General features: G+C 38.0%; 1 protein-coding gene across 3 annotated transcripts in view; it reads right to left on the bottom strand.

Moving 5' to 3' along the window:
• LOC115437343 (rho GTPase-activating protein 29-like) overlaps positions 1–20,703 on the bottom strand; it is a 55,206-nt gene that overhangs the window by 7,710 nt on the left and 26,793 nt on the right. The window contains exons 1-16 of one of the 3 annotated variants that reach the window (XM_030160567.1): positions 17,306–17,656; positions 15,761–15,857; positions 13,714–13,786; positions 13,409–13,469; positions 10,312–10,461; positions 9,421–9,485; positions 9,226–9,336; positions 8,932–9,012; positions 8,491–8,658; positions 7,657–7,794; positions 6,551–6,738; positions 3,249–3,415; positions 2,206–2,340; positions 1,645–1,743; positions 1,048–1,211; positions 116–304 (exon numbers count right to left, since the gene is read on the bottom strand). In XM_030160567.1, coding sequence (XP_030016427.1) covers positions 116–304; positions 1,048–1,211; positions 1,645–1,743; positions 2,206–2,340; positions 3,249–3,415; positions 6,551–6,738; positions 7,657–7,794; positions 8,491–8,658; positions 8,932–9,012; positions 9,226–9,336; positions 9,421–9,485; positions 10,312–10,461; positions 13,409–13,469; positions 13,714–13,770 — 1,773 coding nt within the window. In that variant the 5' untranslated portion in view covers positions 13,771–13,786; positions 15,761–15,857; positions 17,306–17,656. Of the gene's footprint in view, positions 1–115; positions 305–1,047; positions 1,212–1,644; positions 1,744–2,205; positions 2,341–3,248; positions 3,416–6,550; positions 6,739–7,656; positions 7,795–8,490; positions 8,659–8,931; positions 9,013–9,225; positions 9,337–9,420; positions 9,486–10,311; positions 10,462–13,408; positions 13,470–13,713; positions 13,787–15,760; positions 15,858–16,876; positions 17,168–17,305; positions 17,657–20,703 lie in introns of those variants that run through there. The other 2 variants (XM_030160568.1, XM_030160566.1) reach the window with 2 other exon arrangements.

Genomic DNA, 20,703 nt, shown 5'->3' with positions numbered 1-20,703 from the left:
ATGAAATATCCATTGCTCTGACTGTGGTAATAAAGTACACACAAAAAGACATCCAGCCAAACAGTAAAGAAAACCAACTCCACTGAAGTGAACAAACAGTGAAGAGTGAATTTACCTTAATGTTGAGTGCTCGACTCTCAATCTCCGATGTGCACTTTTTGATGATAAATGGGATTCCATCTGAGCTGTTCTTTGCTGCTTGAGTGAAGTCGATACCAAACAGATGCAGTCTGCCCTGCAGCTTCTTATGGCCACACTGGATAGCGAGAGTCTCCAGACACTTTTTATGGCACGCTAGGGAGCACTGTCAAGCAAAGAAGAAATACAGTCAAACACAAATATTAACAGGCTAATATAATACAAGTGCCTGACAGCGCTGTCATTTTTACAGCCACTTAAAAGTATATATTGTTAGCCTCATAGCATAATTGCCTAACTCCTACACAAATGGACGTAAGTATTGGGACATTCAGGTATTTTTCAGGTGTTTCTTTTCTAACAGGGGTCTGGGATACAAAACAATAAAGACAAATATCATAATATAGTTCTATATTGTGATAAATATCATCATAATATTGATGTTTGTGTCAAATCAGCATGAACAGGACATCTGACAGCTGTAGCCATGATGTGTCCCAATATTTTTGTCCATATAGTTTATGAACATCATTATTTCCTTGAAGTTTAATGGGAGATTTTTCTTCCTAAGTGAGGTGTGAAAAAGGAGATGGTTAGTTGTGGTAGAAAATTATTATTTAGTCAGAGCATGAGAAATATTCTAGAAAGATAGAGGCAGAACATTTAAAATCATAGTCATTGATAAAAAAAAATCAAAGTTGAGAGAAATTAAGTAAAAACCATCTCTGAAACCAACCTAACCACTGTAATCATATTTATGACAATATAAAACTATATTATGACATTTGTCATTATTGTTTTGTATCCCAAACCCGTTAGAAAAGAAACACCTGAATTCAACGTGTCCCAATACTTTTGTCCATTTGTCTATGACTTAGGCAAGTATGCCATGAGGCTACAGTTACGTACCTCTTCACATTCTGCTCCATGGAAAACCACCAGACTGTCACACTCCCTGCATTTCGAAGGGGCTCGTAGTTTTCTGAGTTTGTGCGTTTGTGAGGCTTTGGACATCTGAGCGTTTCGGAAGGGACCGGGAGAACTGGCCGTCTCTGTCACCATCTCAGCCAGACCTGAAAACCACAGCAGCTGATGAGGAACTAGACAGATGACTACACTCTGGCTTAGTCTGGTGAGGTCGTTTCTGTTTAGACCCGAAAAAAAGTAACACAACGAGATATTAAATCACAAATCAGCTGAGTGTGACTCGGTCCAGCTCGGTTCAATTCAACACAAAATAAACATTTACACTGGGAGAGCTCAGCATAGATACAGGATGTGTAAGCTGAGGCCACATGCCAAAACTCACATGACCCCGATCTGTGCAGCTACACACACGAAAAAAAAACAACAGAGTTCCACAGAGTGTATTTTCAGGTGCACAGTCGTATTTTACTGTATTTTCCCTCCTTTCCTCAACTTCCCGTTGCTGCAAACAAAAACCGGTTTCCATATTCGCATGAATCTGCCTGAAGGGAAGTGTAGTCATGGTTGTAATTCCTTTACCATTGTCCGAGGGCGATGGCGGCTCCCTCTCGTCCAAGTCGTCAGCAGAAGACATGGTCCCGGTGGAAGGAGTCCTGGGCAGTCGACGTTTAAAGTCCCCTGCACAGAGAAATTCATAAATATCAAAAGCACACAGACATTTAATTTTGTTCTAATGTGTTACAATGTTACAATGACAAATAAAGATACTTTACTCCATTTTACAAACTTCAAACAAGTAGTTACCTTCAAGTAAGACATAACACAGAAAAAAGATCATGTATGAAAGTATAGTCTCTACATGTAGTGTTGTATGTCATTGTTCTGCAGTTTCACAAATACACCAGCAGTAGAGGGAAGTATACAAAATCATGTCTGTGTAATGAGGAAGTGACACTAAAAATACAATTTAATTGCAACCCAAGAGTTATATAATGGGCACGTTTATCCTTATTTAGCTTGTTAATAATATGAACTTTATCTTTTTCTGTCTCCTGTAATTACTAGGTGTGTATGTCCTGTCCTGGTCACCTCCTCTCATAGGTCTCTTTTAGGTCAAAGAAAACTGTCAGATCCACTTACCTGGGCTGGCCGTGGGGGAGTCCATGGACCTGGACTCACTGCTGCCTCCAGCGCTCTCTGAATCACTGCACATCCCGCCCTGGCTGCCCTGACTACTGGAGGCCCAGGCTCTCAGTGTGGCCTGGCCTCTCAGTGCTGCAGAAAAAACACTGATTTAATAAAAGCTACTGGAGATGGATGCTAAATGACATCTGCCCATGAAGTGAGAATTCTCAAGCAGTTTCATACATTTATTCCAGACTCAGGATGAGTAAGTTACTGTTGTGACTTTTAGTCCATGAGTCATAACTTTAGGCAAGTCACAGGGGGCAAGTCCCCTAGAGGCCATGTCTTAAAGAGAAACACAGGTTTGGATGCTGATCCGACCCACACATTACCTGTTACTGTCAGCTGTTACAACCTCCAGTCATTTTAATTCAACAGAATGTAAAACACTAACTTGTCTCTAAAAGTGCATATGAACCACTTATTACCAGACACTACACCTTCTAATATTTAAGAAGCAGGTATTAAATGGCTTCTTTTGTCAAGTCTAGATTTTTATCTTAAGGTTGTTATATTTGTGTGGGCTTGTGATATTTCCCTTAAATCCACCTAATGTGCCATTTCGAAACTAAAATCTGAAATGACTAAACCTATATGACGTATTTCTTGACCTGTGTATTTAAATATGTCACCTTTCTGACATTTACATTCAAATAAATCCATTATTTATTGGCTATAACGGTACATTTCATTGGTTACCTACCGATGGTGTTACATCCCCTTGAGCCTTTAATGTTGTGAGCAGCATTTTCATTATAATGAAATTAAATAATCTGACTAAAGTACATATCAGTATGTGTCATTAAACATAATGTGAAACTGTAAGCTATTTTATTGAGTTAAAATCTAAGTGAAATGTTCTGAGCCACAATAGTGGGTTATACAATGAATACATTTAGAGCTTTTAATGTGAGAGGTGCTAAGAGAGGTGAATGAGACCTAGTGAAAGAAAGTACAGGCAGGAAGTGCATTTAAGATTCCGATCAGAATGTGCGCACCTGGTATGTCTGTGCTGCTGTTGGACCTCCGCTCGTTCATCTTTCCATGCCGCAAGGAGGCGTCCACATCGTCTCCACTCAAAACTTCGCAAGAGGCGATGGATGTCTGTGATAGGTTACCGTGGGAGGAATGAGTGCTGCCCACTGACCTTTTGTTGAACACAAACCTGGGGAAATAAAGTCCACGTGTAAGGCAATGTGAGGGATTTACTGTGAAATCTGCAGCAAACTTAATTACTAATAAAAGAGCTACTGAATACCCATTATTTCAATAAAAGACCTGTACTCATGTTGAGTGTCTTAAATGCAATGTCTTTAAATCTTGGTTTTGGGAACTTTGGTCATGGTTGGGTGGGTTGAAATGAAGAAAGGAAATTATTTTATTATTACATGTAATTTCCTTACCAGTTCCTTATGAAATAAAGCTGGCAACTTGTTTTCAAAAGTCTATACCCCATTGACCATGTTTATAAAAAACTTAGGGACAGAGCTTTGGACCATTGTTATTCCTGCCATATCTGTGGTAAGCATGAAGAAAAAACTTGCTAAATACCAACTCTAACTATTAGATCTGGGAAAATTTGTTTTGGTAATTTTTCACATTAATTTTCAATAAATTTGGATTAGGTGTAGCCAAAAAATGCTTTGGATACCGGATTTGACTTGCAACACCTTGAAATATGCATCTTTTGTGTCCTGATACACTCAGTTTTATGCAGCTTTACAATATTTTGCCATTCTCAGTTTACTTTGATTTAACTTTATTGTTTTTACTGTTATTAAAGCTCTTCTAAGGACAGATGTGACAATCAGTGCATGAGGTCAAGAAACAGAAAAAAAGACTTTACAAAGTGTTCTAACATTGGAGGAGTCAGTAAAAATTCAATAACAGATACCATATGTCTCTCGTGGGTTTTGAGTAGTAGAGGTCTTGGAATGTAATAGCTCGAGCGGTCTAGGCGCGTTTAAAAAGGAGCACGGACCCAGGATTATAGCAAAAATACAAATTTCTTTTTATTTTCTTCGGTGAGTCGAACAAACACAACCTTCACCAACAACCATCCAACACTAAATGACCTACATACATACAAAAATGCACTGTGCATGTGACTAGGCAACACCATTTATCACAGGGGAGACAAAATATACACACACTAACTACACAGTTCTTTTTACCTTTAAAAAACACCACAAACTCATAAAATACACTATTTACAAATATTAATACAGAACCAAATACCCAAATAACACTAGACAAACATATATATATATATATATATATATATATATATATATATATATATATATATATATATATATATATATATATATATATACATATTTAAATTTAACCCAATACCAAACACCCCTCCTTCAACCTCCCCGTGTGTGCTACCCTCCTGGAACCTTTAAGTAGTGTCCAAGCCCCCCGCGGATTCTTTTAGCTGGACACACGCCGGAAACAGAAGCCCACATACGGTAAGTTACCGTCTACACCCATTCCCCACAATATTCTAAAAAATAATGCTAGTACATTAACTTTATACAATATCACCACTGCTATACACCTTTAACCATAAATATGCACCGATTTTGTGTTTTACGCAGGCACGGTGAAAGAGGAAAGCAGCGCACACGGCTTGTCATCCCCTCGCTGGACCCGCTCCACCACAGCATTACCATACAACAATACTCAATAAAGATCTGTTCAAACGTACCGTGTGTATATTTTCCATGCTACGTGATTTAACGTTTACATACAGAGTCATTCAATATACTATAATCAATACCAGACATAACAGCGACCCGTCGTTACAGGGAACCACCACACATTTAATTCCATATTATTACAAAAATCAACTGTGATGCAAATAAAAGATGCTATTATTTTGTTGCCTAACAGACATTTTCAGAAACTGTGTAATGCAATGGGCACAGTTAAGAATGAGAGAGAAGACCAAGACCAAGAACTGAAACTGAAATAAATGCCAGCCAGCAGACTACTTCCACATGTGTGGGCTCACAATAATGGAAGTATTACCGTGGTCAAAGTCTGGAGCCTGAAGAATAGTTTCATGGCCAACGATACCCTGTAGTATATTTGTAGAAACAAAGCCATTCATGCTTAACGATTCATATGATTTCCAGAGATTCATCAGTCGTCTTCCATTAAACACAACCAGGCCAAAAGATAGGGATCCTACAGCGGCATTTGTTTTCTTACTGATAGTGAGTGTATGTGTGGGAAGCTTCACCGACACGGCTCTAAAAGACTCTGAAGCGCCAACCAAACTCTCACGCTCGTAATCTCCCCCGCTGCATTCAGCCTGAGCTACAGATATTTCCTGAGGAAGGGCAACAAATTCAACATGCATTCTGTCTCTCCTTGATTCTCTCTCTCACACTTCCTCCCACACTGACTCACTGTTACCTTTTGCTGAAAGAAGAACTGGGCTAAGTAACTGTGAGCAATGAAATATTCTCAGTGGGTGGGAGTGACTTCAGGATATTTCGAAACGCTGTCCCTCTAAACCTAATGTTGCCTTTCAACTACACAAAACTGGTGCAAAGACAAACATGTGAGCTTAGATCTTCCCTTTCTATTGTTACACACCGTTAGCCTCATAGCATAGTTGCCTAACTCATACACAAATGAACAAAAGTATTGGGACGCACAGAATTCAGGTGTTTCTTTTCTAACAGGGATTCAAAAACATAGCGACAAATTGTTATCTTTGCTTCCAAAATTTCTCTCAACATTTTTTTTTTTTTATTCGTGATTATAATTTTATATGTTCCACCTCTAAATTTCTTAAATATTTTTCGTGCTCTGACATTCCTCACATCTCACTTAGGAAGAAAAATCTCCCATTAAACTTCAAGGAAATGTTGATGTTTATAAACTATATGGACGAAAATAATGGGACACATCATGACTACAGCTCGTAAGCTGTCCTGTTCAAGCTGATTTGACATATAAACATAAATATTAATAATCAAAATGATATTTATCCCAATATAAAACGATATTATACTTATTATTATTGCTTTGCAGCCCAGACCCCTGTTAGAAAAGAAACACCCGAATTCAACGTGTCCCAATACTTTTGTCCATTTGTGTATAAGTTAGGCAATTATGCTATGAGGCTAATGATATGCAACTATCTGCTCTGGAGTGACTATGGTAAATCATCAGGCAGGACTGTAGCAAGAAAATTTCATGAACCAGAAATGCTTGCACAAAAAGAGGATCAGCTGTTTGGAAAATTCGAGTGGTGCAAACACTAAACAGTCCATGTTACCTGGTACTGTCAGAAGAGATGGAGTCTGAATGCACACGCTCTTTGGGCAAATTTCTGGGAAGGTTCCGGACGAACTCGGCATAGCACTCGCCCGGTTCGTACAACTTGGCATTCTCACTCAGAGCCTGATAGTGGGCAGGTAGTGCAACGTTCTGGGTCTGCTGCATTTGAAACCAGTTGACAGTCACCTGTGGAAAAACAATTTAATTTAGAAATAAGACTTCTTATGTGGGTGACTTGATGGCTGGTGAATAATTGCTATTTTATATATTTACAGAGAAGGCACATATTTTACATATTTGAGAAAAATGACCCATCATCTTAAAAATATGTGGACAATATTGCTGTCAAATTGTCAATGAGTAATTTTCACCCAGATTGTGCTAACGAAAGACACAGATATTACAAGTATTTGTCTTGTACAATTTTTAGGGATCTTTATTCCTTACAGCCTGTGAGTTTAACTTCAGAGCTGAAACAATGTTAAAATCAATAATTGTTGCTTTGGGACCAAAAACTCAGATAGTGCACCAAGTGCTGTTTAAAGATGGGTATTGTTTGAAACAGCACAACTTTCTATACATTTTCAATTGTGCATGGAAGTGGAAGGTGTGAGAGTAAAGGCCTTTACACACACACATCACAAATAAACATCATATGAATACAAAACACTGCCTCTATTTTTCATTAAAACTATTCGTACTGGTGCTGTTGCAAATTTGTGAAGGTTGAATGACAGTCACTACGTGCAGTGCCGTGTTGAAAAGCTACACCAGTTGATTAATATGATGCTGAAGCTACTACGTTACTGCTCCCTATCCTGATCATGTTCTTCTGTGATGTTGCACACATTGTCCAACAGTTCTTTGTCATTATCTTTTTTTAACAAATACATGACAGTAAATGATCAGTTTCATTAGTATTGTTTTGAGATCTCAGAAAAAAATCAATCAATGTTGCTGCTGCTGAATATTTGTGTTTGGTGTCAAACTTCTTGTGACAAAAATCAGCCTGTAGTGTCAGTTAAGTGTGATATATCTGGGTGAAGCAGAACAGTCTAAGGTTTGGGACTTTCTTTTTACAAACAATATGTAGATTCTACTCACAGCTTTGAGCGTGAGGTCACACTGGAAGACCATCTCTCGGATCTGCGTGAGGATGGTGCTTTTGGCGTTAGCCAGATCCATCCTCCTGACGCCAGCATCAGCCATGCAGCTCTGGTACTGGTCCTTGGCTTCTTCAGCCTGATAAGATAAAATAAGATAAGATAAGATAAGATAAGATAAAATAAGAGAAGAGAAGAGAAGAGAAGAGAAGAGAAGAGAAGAGAAGAGAAGAGAAGAGAAGAGAAGAGAAGAGAAGAGAAGAGAAGAGAAGAGAAGAGAAGAGAAGAGAAGAGAAGAGAAGAGAAGAGAAGAGACACTTTTTTGGGGGGAAATGCAAATTTACAGCAGCACAAAACAACAGGCATCAAATATAAAGAGCAGATAAAAAAATAAAAAAAATGTATTAAAGCGACTAAAAATGACATTCATAATAATTAGAAAAGCATTCAGAGAGCGCAGTCCTCCGCCAAGGCAGATCAGTGCGCCCCCCCCCCCCCCCCCCCCCCCGATCACCACCAAAATTTAATCATTTGTTCCTTGTGCCAGTATTAACATTTCCTGATATTTTCATCCAAATCCGTCCATAACTTTTTGAGTTATCTTGCACACGGACAGACAGACAAACAAATCAATGCCAGCTAAAACATAACCTCCTTGGTGGAGGTAATAATAATAATAATCAGCATCATAATCATAACTAAATAACAAGTGTGCAGTAGGTGACATTGACCAGATATACAAAGTCTGTTCCGACCAGGTTCGATGTCCCCTTCCACTGCACATTGCTTGGATAATGTTGGTGTTGCAGATTGTTGTCTGTCCTCCTCGTCCTACCTTCTGCAGAGCCTCCTCCTCCAGCCTCCGTTTCTTCTCCAGCTGTTTGTTGCCAGTGTTGGACTGCTCCTCCTGGGAGCGGTTGGTAGATGAGTGGGCTTTCTGGTATTCTTCTCTTCTCTGAGCCTTTAGCGCTCGCGCCTTTCGCAAACTTGAATCCGCCTCTTGCTGCAACACAACACAGATCAGCCACACACAATGAGTTCGCAGTAAATGTGGCAGAACCTCTTTCAAAATATAACCTTAACCTTGCATGTGAAGTAAGACATTATAGTCTGGCACTGAAAAATAGCAAGACTTAGGCTGAACTTTACCCCATAATCACTATTATTAACATCTACATAATGTTGTTTCATGTCTGAGGCCAATAATGAGTAATGTTGCTCTCAGTCTTATAGTATGTGCAGTACTATAGCATGTTTCCAGGGATGCTTGAAATACCATTTTCTTCTGCTCCCTCTGCCACTGCTCCTTGATGTCTTTTCTCAGCTTATCCAGTTCATTCTTGCGAGCCTGAAGAGGCTGAAAAAAAGGTCGGCAGTTAAACAAAATCTGTGTTTTTGCAGACTTCAACAAGTTCAATTCAAGACTTTTTAAGATTATAAACACCTTGTAAGACCTATTTCACCTCCATTACAGTGTTTTTTTTGCAAAATTATTTCTAAAGGCAAGACATCAGTAGATGTTATGTTGTTATGTTATGTTCACTAAGTCCACAACATTTGTTATTCTCACCTGTATGAATTTATTGGTTTGGAGAGAGACTGCTGTCTGAATCAGCAGCTGGTTGTATTCAATGTCGTTCTTGAATGTTGAAACATAGATGTCGCTAAATGGCATGTAATCCTGGTACAAATTAAATAAAGAATTAAGCACCAATTCTGCACCAATTTAACACCAGTAAAGCCAACATCCTTTTAAAACTGTTACCTGTTGACTTGCCAGTGTCCTTGCAGTCTCGGCCATCTTTGCATAACTTTTAGCGTACTCGATATCTGAAGAATAAACAGACATATATTACAAAATCTGAGATAATTTACGGTACATACATTTACAAACACAAACACAATATACACACACAGCCATTTACTACTTCCAAAAGACTGTACTATGGATGAACTGAACACTATGAGTAACAAAAGCACATGCTTTGTATACATTAACAAAATATTCAACTTTTTGCCCTATATGTTAATGAATGATGACAATGAATAGTGCATTCTTCGATTAATGCAAGACTCTGAGTTTTCCATCAGTGGAAAGATGCATCTCTAACACCCTATTGATAGTGCAGGTTGTCATAGTGTGGGAATTCTTCATTGAAAATGCATCTCTACCCAAACGTTGTTGTACGATCATGGTTGTATTAACGTTACAGCTTAGTACATTATTAAATATTTTAAACATCCATGTTTAAAATGTATAGTGGTGACCGTAAACAGGACGTTGCAGTAAAAACCCAAAGTGACAAATATATTTGGGATGTGTTGAACACATGTCCAAATAATGCTCCTAAAATCTAAATAATATCAGTACATTCCACACACCTTTAATGGAAAACGCTACACTCGGAAAAAGTCTTAATTCAGAATATCCAAACTGAATACGTCTTTTATAAGACATGTATCAAATTCATAATAGTTTCATATTTGGAATAAAAATGTAGTAGGTATGTGTGATTAAAAGCAGTGAAGCCCAAAAGGAGGGAGATTGATATTTCAATGTTTATGTTTGGTTCAATTCAAATTAACAGTCACAATGAAATTCTATCATTGTAGAAAAGACCTGTTTTTCTTCCTTTCAGTTGATAGTCTGTCTCACCCATAGCCAGTCGTTTCTCCATCCAGGCCAGGAGGTCTTTGATGTACTTGGACCAGGCCTTGGCGTAGAGTAAAGCAGACTCCACCCCGCTGTCATTTTTCAGCAGCGCTAAGTCAACTTCTTCCTCCCGTGACAAAGGCACCTCTGGACCTGCAGAGCCATGAGAGGAGGTCATCACACGGAGGCAAAATAATACTACTACAATAACAATCACACCACGGTGTGGTAGTTGATGATATCCTGCTAGAGATGACAATTAACTACAATACACCATGATGTCTGTGTAACCAAGGAAGAAAAAAATACCACTGAAAATGTAATAACAGGCCCTGTAGTTCACGGCATGTACTATCAAACATCACTAACTATGTTAAAGTCCTGTGGTCTTGATGCAGGAGATCATTCTCCCAATAGAAGTGGGTGGTACTTTCACTGGAGGATAATTCATCAAATTAAATGAAAGTCCATATATCAGTAGTAACTACAGTATATTGATATCTGTAAACATTTCCGTGTTATAAGCTGTCAAAATATGGACCATTATAAGTACAGGCAAATTTATAATATTTCAAAAATTTATCAAAAATGTTTTAATCAAAATAGATCAAAACTGTGAACAAACTTTGTCCCAAGGACGCTACATATAAAATTAGAAATAAATTTGACTTGTAGTTTCCTCAGAGAAGATGTTGGAAGGAATTGCTAACAAAGACGACCAAGACAAAGACAATAATGAAGACGACGCTGGACACAGCGCCTTCATAATACCTCATGCCCTATCGGCCAGTGAGCTAAAAAGCAGGAGACATGTATTTATTCACAGCATTGTATTACAATCATAGAATTTGACTAAAGGGAAACAATGTTGGTGACTTATGCTGCTTCTCTGATGACGGTAACTCACTTCGACTTGACTGAACTTGGGACAAGCACATCACATTTCCACTGTAGGTACAGCACTCCTCGTCATAGCAACACTGCATAAACTACTGTGATGTTTCTTAGATTAAGATTTTTTCAGGGGAGAATATAGTTGCTTAGATAAAAAATCTGCAATGGAATTATCAAGATGGAGCATGAACTTAGCACATGTACACACTGACGAAGCAACGACCAATCTGTGATCCACATGATTTTACATTAGAATCGCTTTTTAATTTTACATTAGAATACATTTAGAATCGCTTCAGCTCGTCTGGAACCTCGATGAAGATGACACTAGAGGTAGTATCTGATAGAACTTAGTGGCCTCTACTTCCATGCAGTGAAAATGGCAAAAAAAAAAAAAAAAAAGTCATGCCAAGACGAGGCAAGTTAAGCTGATACCATCAGTGGAAAAGCAGCATTAGTGTGTAACTTTAACGCACATGTAACTTGACTACAACATCCATGTCCATATGTGGAAACATTCTACAAGTTCTGACCCCAGTCAGGCAGACTGTGAGGGGAATCTGTTCAGAGCGCATCCATTTTGCTTTCATACAAATAATGATATCTGGTGCCATATCTGATGATATGATACACAGCTTTGGACGGAAATACCAGACTACCAAGACAAAGCAGTGAAAACAATAATTTAATCTAAATATCTTGTTTACTTGTGTAAAAATGTGCAGCCCAAATCTTGCACAAGACACATGAAATATAATAACAATGGTGGATTTACCTACTGGCGCTCTCAGCGCCATGTGCCCCCATTTGAACATGTCAAATGTTGAAAATAATATTAATGTTCTTGCCGGGATTCAAACCCAGGTCTCCTGCACTGTAGACCATAGCTTTACTCACTGCACTATCCATCCAAATGTACTCGAAGGTGCTAATTTATGCATCCCAAAGCTCTCCTACCTCTTGTATTGGACGGGGGGGGGGGGGGGGGTCTACTGTGCATGCGCCATTTATTATGATGAGAGTCTATTTGGTAATGGAGTTAAACCTAAACTAGATTAAAGTCTAATTATGAAGAGATAACTGTCTATTCAAGCAGCATTTGGGTCTGCATAAAAAACCAACAGGCAGCCACAGAAGGTATGGAATGTATTATTATACAGTTGGAACTATAGAACTGCATGAACTGAGCATTAAATGTCTTTGAACACAGCCAGTGATTAAGTGAATCACAAAAAGTTGTCAAACAAAGGCCTGTACCTCTACTGTATCCCATTGTTTCTCCTTTTAAGTTATTTGGAATGCACTGGAATTCAATACCATAACTGAGGTCAACCTTATTAAAGCCAACTCTTTGCTGTGGTTCCAGATGTGGTCACATTAGTGAGGTTAAACTGTATTCATTTTATTAGTGTATGATAATAAAAAAAATACAGTTTTATGTGACTTGAAGCATTTATAATGTTAATTTTGAACCCTGAACCCCCATCGGGGCTCTGACCCTTGACCCCACTACCCCCTCAAAACCATTTATTCAGTCTAGGAACAATTAACATTTCAAGAACAGAATATCAAAAGTTTAAAGTGATGTGGGGAATTTCTAGTAAAAACTTAAACTCTTTCAACATGGTGTGGTATATTACTATATTAATCATTTGTCCTGGTCTTACATTAACTTAAAGCAAAAACAAACACACCGTATCACCAACATTTAAACAAAACCAATGTGTGAGACATAAAGAAAAAAGACACTAAGTTTAAGTCTAAACAGTGTAAGAGGATATGAAAGTGTTGGGCATCGTTTAAAATAGTACAACCCTTTTTTTTTTCATCCAACTTGTAACATTGTCATAAAACCTTTCCCAGCATTCAACCATCTGACTCAACTTAAACCCCATGTGTTTCCCATCCCACACTCAGCTACTCCTAAACAGGCAAGGAATGTCAGATATGTGGACAGAGAGGGGAAAACGAGCTGCTAGTATGAAAAAAGCAGCAGAAATAACAGGGGTGGAAGGCAGAGGTTTCGGGCGGGTCCACCTCAGGCATTCGACAGCGTTGAGCCTGAATCACTTGGAGCTGACACTGTGGACTGCCCTGAGCTACAACCATGCAACCATTAAATGTACTGTGAACACCCATTAATAGCTATTACACTCCAGGGTGAAATTGTTTTCACGCCGATACAGCTTTAAGGTAACTAACTTACCCACAAGGTCAGTTTTTTCTGTAACGTATCCCTCAGGATCCACAGAGAGATTATCAAAAGACTGTGAAAAGACATTTTAGATTAGAAGGAGGGGAACGCAGACATACAATCAAAGTGAGACATCACAAGCAGCTGGGTTTTCAACACCCCCTTTAAATACTGAAAGCAAGTCTTTGAGGGTTCTTTTTTCAATGGAGGCATGGTAAAATTAGCTTTAAGTGCACCCTTTTCAAACATGTAATGTATAAGAACAAAGCTATAAAAGGGAAATTAGCTGTCTGAAAAAAAGAAAGATGGTGTCTCACCCTGCTTCTCCTGGTCTGGGGGATCCCCAACCCTGAGCCACTGTCCACATCTCCCATAAGGAAGTCAGAAACTCTGAGGGTAGACACATGAGAGAGGATAAAGGAAAATATATAGTCGTTTCACTGTAGCTGCTGCTCATGCTGCTGCTACATGCATCATCACTTTAACATGCTGTGTAATTTTGTACATATTAGTACATATAAGTAATTACCTCCGCCAAGGAGGTTATGTTTTCGCCAGCGTTGGCTTGTCTGTCTGTTTGATTGTTTGTTTGTTTCTCTGTCGGTCTGTCTGTGTGCAAGATAACTCAAAAAGTTATGGACAGATTTGGATGAAAATTTCAGGAAATGTTGATACTAGCACAAGGAACAAATGATTAAATTTTGGTGGTGATCGGGGGTGAGGGGTGGGGGGTGGGGCACGGGGGCCCACTGATCTGCCTTGGCGGAGGTCTGCGCTCTCTCTTCTAGAAAAGCACTCGGAGAGCGCAGACCTCCGCCAAGGCAGATCAGTGGGCCCCCGTGCCGCACCCCCCCCCCCAATCACCACCAAAATTTAATCATTTGTTCCATGTGCCAGAATCAACATTTCCTGAAATTTTCATCCAAATCTGTTCATAACTTTTTGAGTTATCTTGCACGCAGACAGACAGACTGACAAACAGACAGACAGACAAACAGACAAACAAATATCGGGGGGGCACTGATCTGCCTTGGCGGAGGTCTGCGCTCTCCAAGTGCTTCTACTTTTCTTATTTTTTGCACATTTTATGGTATTTTATATTCTATCCTATTTCCCTTTTGTATATTTTATGTTATATTTTATCCTTTTATCTTTCTCATGCTACAAACACCGAGACCTGGGTAACTACATTTCCTTCTATCATGTAGCACTGAGTGAATGACAATAAAGCTGTGTCTGATATGTAGTTTAGGATGGATGTAACAGAAATCTATTCATTTAAAAAAGTATAGTGTTCTTCCATCAGATCATCAAAGACCCACGTAATGATTACATTTTAGGGTTACATTTGAGTCTGATGTGACCTGATGTAGTTAAGGTTGTGTTTAATAAGGGCTGGACAATGTGGACACAATTCACTGTCAGTGGATTACTATCATAACAAATGTTAAATAATTATTCATTTTCAGTTTACAGGTTTATTTTAGGTCTCAAAAGTCTAAGTTGAAGAGGCTGGATGGATATTTGTGGTTTAAAAATATTCATAAAAGACATAATAAAATGAAAATGATGTTAGTAAATATTAAACATTATAACATTAAAATGATGTACAAGACGCTATAAGACAAAAATATAAAAAAAAAAGATGGAAACACCATAAAAGATGGAACAATACGAAAACGATATGTAAAAGATGTTACAAGATAGAAATAATGTAAAAGACGCAACAATTTAAAAACAGTGCAAAAGACATAACGATAATGACGTGATGAGACAAAAAATAAAACAATATAAAAAATACAAAACAATACCAAAAAAATGCATATAATGTTGTGAATAGAAGAACGAAGTATGATAAACAATGAAAAAAATGTATAAGACAAAAATGATGTAAAGGATGCAGCAATACAATAATAATGTAAAAGAAATGGTAAGACTAAAATCAGCTGAAACAATGTCAAAGATAAAAATGATGTAAATAAATAAATAAATAAATAAATAAACAAAATATTAACTAAACGAAAAAGATGGAACGAAATGAAAACAACACAAAATAAAAAATATATATCATGATAATAATTACTATCGTGATATACAAATACATTGTGGTAACTGTTTAAGTGCCCAGCCCTAATGTTAAGCACACAAACTAGATGAAGTTCTCTTTCCAATACTGCTGCTATAAAAACCTAGAAATAAGGGTGGATGTCAAAAGGCTAAAAAAAACCAAAACAAAAACAAAGCAAATATTTCTGGATGATGCATGAATGGATGGATGGATGATGTCAAGTTTCTTGGCTGTTACACAAAAAGTAATAAAAAAATCAAGTGGTGTTGAAAAGGGTAAACAAGCATTGTACTCACACATTGCCGAATGTGAACGCCAAAGTGTCAATGGATGTGTGTATCTCAGAAAATAGAGCCTTTTTGTTTTCTGGGGTCACTTCCTTGAAGTTAACGCCTGCAGAGAGTGATAAAATACAAGAATTTCAGCCAAAACAACTACTGTTATGAACACTTAAAGTTAGACAAAAACAGTCCTACATGTGGCTTTAACCCATAAAGACCCAGTGTTACTTTTCTGGCAGTTCCCAAATGGATTTTTCTCTCCATTTATCCTTCCTTAAGTGATCTATCACCATTTATTATTATATTATCCTGTGCACTTTATATTTTTCACTGTAAATTATGTATTTTCCTATAGGCCTATTTAACTTGGATGTTCGTGGAAACTTAGTGACAGAGATAACAGACAAAAAAGTTAATTTTTCAGCAAAAATATCATTAATTGAACATAAACCAAGCGTCTCCATCCACTGTCATTTATCAAACTCCATGGTTTTACTGGTGAATCAATGTTGTAGAAGAGGACGGTGTTTCCATGGTAACAACAGAGCCTCTGAACAGCCAAACAGGTCATATCTGATGACCATGAAAAGATGATAAACTGTATTTTACACCAATTATTTACAAGCATTGAAAGGATTAGTAGATCAACAGGTATTAAACATTTTACATCAGTAGATGATTTTGGTTGCCAGTGGATGTTTGGGTCTTTATGGGTTAATAATATATAGGACTAACATAGATAATATAGCAAATTAATTAAAAACAACAAAACAAAAGCAGATAAAGATATTCATTCATTCAACAAACAGCAACGTATTATATAAAGCATCAGGTTTAATTAAACGCACACTTCTGAAGAACCACAAAGTTATGTTTTTTTTCCTCCTGCAATCACAAGGAACTCATCAACATTTGCCATCTGGCATTTGATAGAAGTTGTTCATTATCTCTATGTAGGTTAACAGTTGTTCCAAGTAAGTGTAGACACTCAATGACACACATACCGTCACACCTCTTAGCAGGTACACAGGTTCTTGGTTTTTTTTAAAAGCTATGAAAGCAGCTTACAAACCACAACTGTGAAAAGTAAACAGAAGTAGTTTTATGAAAAGCCTCGGTGAGATTTCATACCAAATAAAAAACAGCCTCTGGATCATGTTCAAGGATGATTGTCAAGGATTACCACAGAAACCATCCATTATATTTCTGTTCTGCATGTGTGAAATCCTTGGCGTAGTCCTCCAAGTCCATCGGACACGTTCAACTGGCAGTCATCTGTCGTTCACATTCCTGGGTTTGACGTTTTTGATGGCAAGACATCCGGATATTTTAAATAAGAATAATAATGTAAGGCTGGTGAAGCTTCAAAAAAGAGAAGGAGTGCACAGTGATCGTTCCTCTTCAGGAAAACGCTTTACTCAGCAAGAGGTTCAAGGCAATTGGAGGAACCTAAGACACAGGCAGTGAAATCTGACTTAGCTGAGTACTTCCTGTCTGCCTGCAACAGGAAACACTCACACAGCTTGAGTTCTGTGACACGTTAATACTGAAAACACTCACCTTTTCTTCCTGGTCACCTGGCATTGTTTCCTTGTTACAGAGAACTGAAAAAATCTGCAAAAAAAAGTCCAAAAAGTACCAGTTTTCACATCTCTTTCCAGTCAGTTTTTGTGTTTCCATTTTCTCTTCATGAGAATAAAGTCGATCTGTGTCAGCTGTGTTTGGGTAATCTTAAATCCCCGACATCCTATGAAGCATGGAGCTGTCATGGCATCCCGCGTTAGGGAGGGGACCCCATATATATATGTTCCACGGAGATTCTGGAGGACACCAAAACAGAGGAGACGTGGTGGTGCGAAGCCTCCCTGCTGTGCACCTTCCAAAGCCCTGAATGCTCAGCGTACGACTCTGCACCGACTTCTTCCTCAGGACATCCTGTGGCTCTCATAACAATGATTCCAGAGCTCTGCCCCCCTTGTCACGACTGAAATATGGAAACTGCATCATTCGAGGACAGGGGCTATTGTTTTCTCACGCCCGGAGACAAAAATGGGGACAATTAGCCCATGAAAAATGTCCCCATGTCCTTATGTTACATCCTTCAGTCTTGGCATAGCAGGGTTTCTCTCCCATTACTGGCCATGTATTCTTAAAAAATAATGGCTGTAAACTAAAAAAACAAGTCTATTTAAGTGTAGAAAAAAGGGTCTATGATCACTGAGCTAATTAGCTTCAACTACACAGGATTCATTTGCATATGAACAGGTTTTCCTCCATGATGTGATTATACAAGACTGACAGCAGCAAACAAATATGCAGAAGAAGATGGCAGCGTCTCTATTGGACACAGGGCGATGAAAGCATGGAAAAGAATTCCAAAAAGCTGAGGAAGTTGACACTTTCATTGCTGAGCCCTGTGGTTTTCAACAGGGGAGGCGTGCTAAAAATGTAACCAGGAAAGACGACCTTATCAAGGGACGTTTTTTTGAACAGTCAGTGCAAAGATATGATCTACTGTACGATGACACAACAACAGGAATGCATGAGTCAGAGGCGGATGAGGACTGGGTGGTATGTCCAATTCATTTGATTAATCAAGGGTTTGCGTTTTGAAAATCGTGAAAATGCCTAAATTGCAAATTTGACAACATTTCTTTTCTGACATTTCTTACTCAACAACAATTCAAAATGTAACCAGTTGGCCTCGTGTAATATTTTAACTGTGAATGTGTTTATCTAGTCAGATTTGGAATATAGTTTTAGCAAAGAAAGAGTATTTTAGATTTAAGGTTTGTCTTCAACTTATGTGGCCAGAAAACAATTAATGAAAATCATAAATCGCCCCTAACACTGAAAAAAAAATTGATTTAATGTCTTTTCCATATTGGATGTTGGTTGGTTGTTGGATGTTACTCTAAGACTGACCGATGATGGATTTTTGAAGCTGATAGGACGACTATGTCGAATATATTTTACAATATAACAATATACAGAATGAATACACGACAAATCTGACATCAGTATAATTCACTTTACACAGCTTATGTTCAATATTTGTGTATATTTTCTAGTTTTGCCTCAAATCTGATGCTTAAATATATTCACAGTTGAGTTTATATGTTTAAAAATCTCTCCAATTGTTGAATAATCACTTCTTTGTATTTGCCTTGCTATACCTACAAGAAAGATGCTTGAACCACTATCTCATTTTTTATACAATGACAATAACGTATCGAAAGAATAACTGAATGAAGCACCAGGACTACGTTTAGTTTAGTTAGAAATGACATTAAAGCTCATTTCCAGTGTTTGCAGTAGTGGTCATGTGTTTCTGATGGGGTGGCACTACTAAAAGGAAACACTGTGTTCATCTCCTTATCTATGGGAATTTCTAGGGATTATCTATGGAATTATATACAGTAAACTGCAGTCTATGTTCTGTAAAATTGAATATCAGCCACACACTATTATTAAATACATAGGACTAATATATGTGTGACAGGAGCTCTAGTAATCTGAGGCAGCTGTCAGCTCAACACATTCTTGACATTTTTAGTTTAATTGGAAATGCACCTGAAGTGTCAGATGGGACAACAGCAGTCGGAGAGTAGCTCAGGTGTAAAGGGTTAATGTGTAAGTAGTATCTGAAACAGGTTAGACAGCCATGTGTTTGAAGGTGGAGGCGGGGTTTGTTGCAGTAAATTCTGGCTGGCGTCCAAATCCCGCAGGTGTCGGGACGAGGCATCAAAGAGGAGAGCGAGCAAAGAGACGACACTAACGTCTGGAGACGGGTATGAAGACGGCGAGGCGCACAAGGCCTGTTATCATTCAAAGCTCTGAGTCCTCGTCGTGTCACTGATTCATCGCTTCGGCCTCTGCCTTCCACTCATCCTCTTGTTCTCTCACTGTGGTGGTGTTGTGTTGCCTACTGGCCATTAGGGATTGTCCATCCAGGGAGTACAGAGGTGAAGGCACCCCCTTGTGGACATGCCACTTGTCAACAAGTTCAACACCTGGACAGACTGCATTGTCAAAAAATTGCATAAAAATAAATCATGGTAATTAAACTTATTTCTAATGTGTGAGAAACATTGTTGGGCATGTTTACAGATTCACGTACAGGTCCGTACTGTGTCATTTTTAATTAATGTCATCAGTCACAACTAAACATCAACATGTTAATTAGTTTTCATTTTCATTTGGTCTTTCCATTTGAGTTGAGTTTGTGACGAAACTAGTTTTAGTGTTAGTTTTAGTTTCTGTGTTGTTATGAGAAAAGCCTTGATTTACAGGAGTTGGAAAAAGAAGAAAAGGTGAAAAACAGGCTGACCACAGTTTCTCTAATCTTAAGTAAGCAGAGAAATAATAAAAAAAAGAAGGAAAATCCTGACATTTGACCACTTTCACAAGTTCCTGTTTTTATTTAGTTCTGTTTTTTATTTCAGTTCAGTTTCAGTTTAGGTTTTTGGTTATTATGAGGAAAATCTTTTTATTTATATATCTTATTTATTTGATTTATATATCCTACCAAAATCTTATTTTTCTCTTTATATTTCATTTTTCACTCGTTTGTGGTTTTTCTCTGCACATGCTTGTTGTTTGTTGCTGCTGTTAACTGTGAAATTTCCCCACGGTCTGATAAATAAAATCTTATCTTATCTTTACTTAAAGAAGCTAGACAAGGTCAGATGAATGCACAACATCAAAAACAATTTATAAAACCATGATTTATTACAGGTCACACACTGTGATCATGAACTACTCAAATGAAGCTTATTGTACCTGTAGTTCTAGTTTTTTGTTTTGTTTTGTTTTTTTGACTTTACGACGTATATTGTTCATTGTTCTCATGTTTTGTGTTTTTGAAAACTGATGGAATCATATTTCACTGTGCTCTTTTTTGTTTTTGATGACAGTAACCCTGTGTGTCACTGCAGACAGCCATCTACGTCAGCCCT

The sequence above is a fragment of the Sphaeramia orbicularis genome, chromosome 17, assembly GCF_902148855.1.
Source record: "Sphaeramia orbicularis chromosome 17, fSphaOr1.1, whole genome shotgun sequence".
NCBI classification, from domain to species: Eukaryota; Metazoa; Chordata; class Actinopteri; order Kurtiformes; family Apogonidae; genus Sphaeramia; species Sphaeramia orbicularis.
This window is presented reverse-complemented; position numbering and strand designations above follow the sequence as displayed.